Raw genomic sequence first — 6,986 nt, 5'->3', positions numbered from 1 at the left:
TGATGGCCCAGACAGGCTCATTGAAAGGGGGGCAAGCAGTGAAAGGGGAGCAGAGCACGTGGGTCCCTGCAGCTTGGCACAGTGCCAGGCTGGCCTGGCTGGCAGTGCCTCCCAGGTGGCACAGTTGCCCCGTCCTCGGCCTTTGATGCTGAAGCGTCTCCTCTTTCCTGGGCGGCCTCCACTCCTTTGTTGGTCTAAGGGGTCAGGACCCCGCGGCCAACTGCATAATTAATGCTCTTGAGTAAGGCTGGAGCCCCCAGGGGGTAGACTGCTAGTAGAGCCAGAGCAGAACGGGTGTGGGCGCTGCCAAGAGCTGAGGGCACTGCGGGCTAAGGTCTTCAGGGCGAGGACAGAGACGCCGAGAAGCCCCTCTTCACTGGGCCCGCCATGGGTGGGAGCAAAGGCAAAGCGTCCCAGCGCCAAGAGGGCCCCAGGAGGCCGGTCTCAGGGGAGCAGGAGTCCCGGTCGGGCAGCGCCCACTGCGCGCCCAGCCAGGAAGGCGGACAGGGTCGCGGTAAGGCCCGAAGGACCAGACCGGTCTTGGAACCGGTCACTGCGGGAAGCCACAGGACCCACGCTGGCCGCCGGAAGCCCACCGCAGAGCAGAAGGGCGGCTGCAGACGGTCAGGGGCTGGGCCGCCAGCAGAGGCCCAGGGGAGACTAGGCAGTGCGCGGCGTCGGGGACGCGGATCTAAGGAGAGCCGCGAGCCCCGGGAGGACCGTAGCGGGCGCCTGGAGGAAGAGAGTCTCTCCCAAGAAGGGACAACGAGTGAGCTCTGCCGCCGCAGGAGGAAAGGAAAAGGGCGGGGACCCTCGGCTCTGCAGGGCTGCCGGGAGACTCGGAGCCTGCATGGGGATACGTCGGGTGGAGACGGGGGCAGCTCTTGCCCGGACAGCGAAGCCCGCGAGGCCCAGGAGAGCGACAGCCAGAGCACTGGGGCCTCAGAGCTGCGACCCAAGCCGGAGCAAAAGGACACGGTCCCGGGAGACACCCAAACCGAGTCGGAGCCAGAGTTGGAACCCGGCGAACACCCCAGCAGCGACGGCGGGGGTAGCGCTGAACTCCGGAGCCGGGAAGGGTCGTCGGGGGTGGGACCCCAGGGAGAGAAGGAGGATTCCGGGACAGTCACGGAATCGAGTCTGGAGGGGGCCGGACCTGGAGGGGGCCCACGGACAGCCCCAGGAACGGCGAGCCAGGCCACCGAAGCCGAAGAGACTAGGCCGGGCAAAAACCCCAAGGCCCCCAGCCCCCTCGAGGGCAGCCCAGAGTGCGTCCCCCGGAGCTCGAGGGCTTCTCGGGACCCCAGGCTGGCCCGGGACACAAGAAACAGCGAGGCGCGGCCGGAGGCTGAGTCGCAGGGCGCCGAGCCGGGAAGAGCCGAGGCCTCCGGGACTCGGCGCCTCCAGGTCGGAAAGGCGGTGGGGGAGGTGCAAGTGGCGGCAGGTGAGAGCGAATCTGGGGCTGGAGCGGGAGACGGGCCCCGGGCCCCAGCGCCGCTGGCCGCCCTCGTGGCGCTCCGCAGGCTCCGCGCGAAATCCCCGGCAGGCCCCGCTCCCCAGGCCGCCGCTTCGGCTCCCCGCCGCGCCGGCCTTAAAGAGCGGCTGCGGCGCGTGGCGCGCGCCCTGGGTCTGCTGCGGTGGCTTTGGCTGCGGCTGCGGCGGCCGGAGGGCGAGGGCCGGGGGGCGGGGTCGCGGGCGGCCGGGGGGCGGGGCCGCAGGCCGGGACCCAGGCGCCGTCTCGCGCTGCGCCTGGCGGGCGTAGCGAGACTGGGGGCGCGGCCCAGGCCTCCCCCTGGCGGCGGCTCGAGCTCCCCACAGCCTTCGAAGAGCCCAGCTCCCGAGGGCCCTTCTGAGGATGAGGACCGGACTCCGGACCCCAAGTTCGCGGTCGTGTTCCCCAGGATGCACAGGACCGGGAGGGAGTCGAGCAGTCGGAGCTCAGAGGAAGCGTCCGCGGACGCCCCAGCCCGGGGGGGACGCGTTTGGCCTTGTGAAGGGGCTTCGGGGGACAGGGAGGGGCGCAGGGCGAGTGGAGAAAGTGTGGCCGGCCCCCGCCGGGGCTCTCTCCTCGGCCCTGCTCCCCGCGACGAGCCCCCACTGGACGAGAGCGGCTCCAGCAGTGAAGCGGGGCCGGAAACCTTGGAGGCCGAGGCTCCGGTCCACTGGACTCAGAGCTCAGAACCCCGCGAGGACCCCGGACTTGACACCGACGACGCGCTGCTGCCTCGACTCACCTTGGAGGCCCACCTGCGGTGGGAGAGAAGCCCGGGCCCCTGCGGGCCTCCGAGGGGGCGGTGGGTGCCAGGAGATGAGGCTGAGGAGGCGCTGGAGAGGGACCTGGAGCTGAGCCTCGGGCCGGGCCTGGAGGTACCGCCCTCCCTGGGAGCGGAGGGCAGGAGCCTTGCGGAAGGCCTGGAAGACACGGACGACCTGGCTCGGCTGCGGTGAGCAGGCGCAATTCCAAACCTGTCCTGTCTGGGTCAGAGTTCCTCATATGTCACCCCCACCTCCATTTTTATAAATTGTATTCTTAGACGGTATTGTAACTCACAAAAGGTCTTCCCGCGGGAAGAGGCGGGTGAGGGGTGAAAATCAGGTGCCCCGGCCTGGGACTTTCTTCTCTAACTGGCACAAAGCTGCCCTCTGGGTCAGCGGCCTGGTCCTGCTTGTAGCCCCCATGGAGCGGGTAACTCACTGAGCAGCCACACCCCTGTGTTATGGTCGGGGGCTCAGGGAGGATGCACGGCTTGCCCAAAGTATGTCTCCATCCGGTGACAGCGCTAACCTAAGACCTCCTTCTGCCCACCCCACCCCCATTCCCTGCCTCTCCCTCCTGCTGTCCCCACAGACCAGTGTGTAACAGCTCTGTGCTGCTGTGCCTCAAGAAGAGGTTTCACCTGGGCCGAATCTACGTACGGGGGCACCTGGGGAGGGTGGGTGGGCTGGGATTGCCTGTCCCCTGGGATCAGAGGGCTCTCTGGCACTTCTAGAACTTCTCCTTCCTTCTCCTCCCTGGGCTGGGTGCTGAACCCTCTCTGGGGACCTGCAGAGCGGGGGGGGGGGGGGGGGGGAGGAGCTGGGGGGCTGGGCTGGGGAGCACAGCAGCCCCACTCCATTTGTAGCCCCTGCTTCCTCCATGCTGTGACGACAGCATCTGTTTTTTTCCCCAGACATTTGGGGGACCCTTTCTGCTCTCCCTGAACCCCCGCCGGCCCCTGCCTCTCTTCTCAGCTGAGGTCCTGGCCAGCTACCACCCCAAGAAGGCCCTTAACACCACCCCGTACGTGCCTTTGCCCCCATCAACCCTCTGCTCACCCCCTGGGCGGCTAAGCCCCAGCATGTGCCACTGATTGAGATCCTGGGAGGACCGAGGGCATGTCCTGCCTACATGTAGGAGGGCCCAAATGCCCATCTCTGGCAACCTCATTTGCTCCCACCCCCTTCCCTCAGACACATCTTCGCCATCGTGGCGTCAGCCTATCGCTTGTCTCAGAGCACTGGGCAGGGCACATGCATTCTCCTCGGGTGAGCGGTGGGGCCCTGCTGAACCTACGGGCCACTCTGAGGGCTGGGAGGCAGGGACGTGGGGTCTGCATTTGAAGCTGTTGGCCTGGTGCCCTGCTGGGTGGCACCGCTGGACTTTGTAAGGGCTGTGCTCCTGGCTGAAGTCACCGCACGTGCCCCTTGACTGTGGCCTCTTGGCATCATCCTTCTCCTTGGTCTCCATGCCCTGGGTCTACCTTTCCACATTTCCGGGGGTAGGAATCACTTTCAGGTGGGCATGCCCCAGTTCCTGGGCTCCATGGGGTGTCCTATGTGCCCCTTCCTGAAAACCCTGTCAGCCCCTCCCTCCCACAGTGGGCACAGTGGCTCAGGGAAGACAGAAGCTGCCAAAAAGATTGTGCAATTCCTAAGCAGCCTGGAGCAGGAGCAAACAAGGGACAGAAGATGTCAGGTGAGAGGCAGCTGGGCATTTCCCAGGGTCCAAGAGGAACCATCCTTCTCCTTTGGGCCAGGTGGGCGGTCTTCAGGCCTCTGGCTTCTCCTTGGGGGCAGCCCCAGGCATTGCCTCCTGGAGGCCAGGGTGAGGTGGGGTGGGACTGACCCTCTCCAAGGATGGGCGCAGCCCCTAGGCACAAAGTATCCTCAGCTGGGATGCCTGATCGTGACCCGGCTACCACTCCTGGGGATACTTGAGTGCCCCTCCCCCACGCAGCTGGACGGTGTGCTGCTGATGCTTCGCAGCTTTGGCCACGCCAAAACAGTCCTCAATGCAAACGCCAGTCGCTTCGGCCAGGTCTTGCGTCTCTGCCTGCAGCGGTGAGCTAAGGGGGTCCTGGTGGGCACAGGGGGGCACCCACGATCAGTTCCCTTTACTGGGAACCAGAGGCTGCTGCCCTTGGGTCCAGCCCATAGTGGGTCCCATTCTGAGCAGGGCCCCTGGGTCACATGCACCCTGGGCACCCCCCCGCCCACTGTCCCGTGCCCACAGTGGGGTCATCGTGGGAGCTTCTGTGTCACATTATCTGCTGGAGGCCTCGAGGGTGGTGTTTCAGGTAAGACCCGTGCTGCTGCTCGCCTCTCTCCAGCTTCCCAGAGTCGGAGAGGGAGAGGGGCCATGCAGGGAGTGTGGTTGCTAACCCCCTTGCCCCCCACCCTGCATCCCTGCCTTTCCCAGGACTTGTCCTTGCTCCCCTGAGGCACAGGACCAGAGCCCTGCTCCCCCTAAGCCAGTCCTTCTCCCCAAGGCCCAGGCTGAGCGGAGCTTCCATGTTTTCTACGAGTTGCTGGCGGGGCTGGACCCTGTGGCACGGGAGCAGCTCTCCCTACAGGGGCCGGAGACCTACTACTACCTGAACCAGGTGGGGGCGGGGCTTGCCTGGGGAAAGGTTTGGGAGCAGGGGTCTGAGGAGTGGCCGGAGTGGAGGGAAGCTATGGGCTGTCAGGCCCTGCCCCCTCACCCCTGCCCCCTCACCCCTGCTCCCTCACCCCTGCTGTGCTCTGCAGGGCCAGGCCTGCAGGCTCCAGGGCAAGGATGATGCCCAGGACTTCGAAGGACTTCTGAAGGCCCTGCAGGTGCTGGTCACGCGCCCTGAGGAGCTGACCGCAGCCTGGGCCATGCTGGCCGCCATCCTGCAGCTGGGCAACATCTGCTTCTCCTCTTCAGAGGTGGGCTCCCGCTGTGGCCAGAGGCCAGTCTGGACGCGGCTTGTTTGCACGGTCAGGGCAGCCATGATACCGAATACCTGTGGGCCTCCCTCCAGGCCTCACGGCTGCCCCGGGAAGCAGGCAGGTTCGTTGTGTAGATGCGAGAACAGAGACCTGGGTCATCTATGCCAGTGCCAGTGCCACCAAGCTGCCACCCTGGAAAGGGAGACCTGCACTAACTGAGTAGCTCCTATGTACCTGGCTCCGTCTAAATCACTTTATATATTTGTTTTCTTTTTCTAATTGTTTTTAAATGCTTATTTATTTTAATATAATTTATTGATTAATATACAGTGTGCTCTTGGTTTTAGGGGAGTGTTTATTTTTGAGAGAGAGAAAGAGAGAGAGGGACAGACACAGTATGAGCGGGGGAGGGGCAGAGAGCGACGGAGACACAGAATCCAAAGCAGGCTCCAGGTTCTCAGCTGTCAGCACAGAGCCCCGCATGGGGCTCGAACCCATGGACCGTGAGATCGTGACCTGAGCTGAAGTCAGACGCTTAACTGACTGAGCCACCCAGGCGCCCCTCTATCTGTTCTCTAATTCGGTTCTCACGACAACGCTGGAACTTAGGGTCGTTGTTTCCCCTTTAACAATAAGACAGTGGAGACTCAGAGAGGAAAAGTCTTGCCAGAGCCAGCCAGCTAGTGAGGAAGTAAAATTAGGACTCGCACTCAGGGCCCCCAGGCTCCAGAGTCGGCTCCTACCTGCCCGGAGCTACCTGTGGGATGTGGCCGTTCCCCTGCAGAGCTGTTCCTGTTCCCTCCCTTCTCTGTCCAGTGGGAGTCCCAGGAGGTGGCTGCTGTGTCCAGCTGGGCCGAGATCCACACGGCAGCCCGGCTGCTGCTGGTGCCACCAGAGCGCCTGGAGGGGGCTGTCACCAGGAAGGTCACGGTGAGCCCCGGGGCTCCTTAAGAGGCAGGGCCAACCCCCACCACCCGCAGGCTTGGCGTGGGCCCCGTGTCAGCCTCAGTCAGACCTGATGTTCTGCATATACTTACCTCCCCTGCCCTCCAGGAGACAGCCTATGGCTGGGTCTGCAGATCTTTGCCAGTGGAAAGCGCCATTGATGCCAGGTGGCCCCAGGGGCGGGAGAGAGCCATAGCCGGGCCCAGCTCGCTTCTGCACTGGCTCACTCACCACGCCCACAGGGACACCCTGGCCAAGGCCCTGTATTCACGGCTTTTCACTTGGCTTCTGGGGAGGACCAACGCGCAGCTGGCACCACCCGGGGAGGGAGAGAGCATGGACACCGTCACCGTCGTGGACGTCTATGGCTTTGAGGTCACCCCTTGGGGTGGGGCCCAGGACCGGGTGCCCACCTCATCCTGATCATTTCTGGGGTCAGCTCTCCCTGAGGGTGGCACTCGTGAGCCCTTGCCTGCCTAGCCACGAGACAGGACACAATCCATGGGTGTGGCCTTTCTGCCCTGCTCGGTCCAGCCCTGATATCGCTTCTGGAGAGTTCTGTCCTGCTCAGCCTTGCTGAGTCTCACAGGAGCCTCTAAGGCAGCCGGGAAGGCACAGGCCCTAGAATGGGTCTCACCTCCTGTGCACCAAGAGGAGCAGGAAAAGGGACAGTGCCCTGAATGGCCCTGAGTTTTCATAAGCAGGGAGGAGGGGGCTTGGGCAAGAGGAGGTGGCCTCTTTCCCTGGTCGGGCACTGTTCACTGCTCCCTGCTCTCTCGTCTCCAGCGTGCCCTGGGGGACCAGGCCCTCTCTGAGCAGGGGATGTTTGTGGCAAGTGTGGGTTCTTGTGTGTGTGTTAGAGCGTGGCA

The 6,986-nt window shown here is 64.3% G+C and overlaps 1 protein-coding gene across 1 annotated transcript in view; it reads left to right on the top strand.

Moving 5' to 3' along the window:
- The first annotated feature begins 387 nt into the window (after positions 1 to 387).
- MYO15B (myosin XVB) overlaps positions 388 to 6,986 on the top strand; it is a 32,108-nt gene continuing 25,509 nt past the window's right edge. The window contains exons 1-12 of the mRNA XM_047080430.1: positions 388 to 2,444; positions 2,849 to 2,912; positions 3,171 to 3,280; positions 3,451 to 3,527; positions 3,849 to 3,955; positions 4,217 to 4,320; positions 4,493 to 4,556; positions 4,749 to 4,862; positions 5,008 to 5,169; positions 5,989 to 6,102; positions 6,226 to 6,284; positions 6,360 to 6,492. Coding sequence (XP_046936386.1) covers positions 388 to 2,444; positions 2,849 to 2,912; positions 3,171 to 3,280; positions 3,451 to 3,527; positions 3,849 to 3,955; positions 4,217 to 4,320; positions 4,493 to 4,556; positions 4,749 to 4,862; positions 5,008 to 5,169; positions 5,989 to 6,102; positions 6,226 to 6,284; positions 6,360 to 6,492 — 3,165 coding nt within the window. The remainder of the gene's footprint in view (positions 2,445 to 2,848; positions 2,913 to 3,170; positions 3,281 to 3,450; positions 3,528 to 3,848; positions 3,956 to 4,216; positions 4,321 to 4,492; positions 4,557 to 4,748; positions 4,863 to 5,007; positions 5,170 to 5,988; positions 6,103 to 6,225; positions 6,285 to 6,359; positions 6,493 to 6,986) is intronic.

The sequence above is a fragment of the Lynx rufus genome, unplaced genomic scaffold, assembly GCF_022079265.1.
Source record: "Lynx rufus isolate CCGP_SWC_20201006 ecotype Redwood Valley unplaced genomic scaffold, mLynRuf1.p SCAF_18, whole genome shotgun sequence".
Lineage (NCBI taxonomy): Eukaryota > Metazoa > Chordata > Mammalia > Carnivora > Felidae > Lynx > Lynx rufus.
The sequence above is the reverse complement of the archived record's forward strand: the minus strand, read 5'-3'. Positions and strand labels throughout refer to the sequence as shown.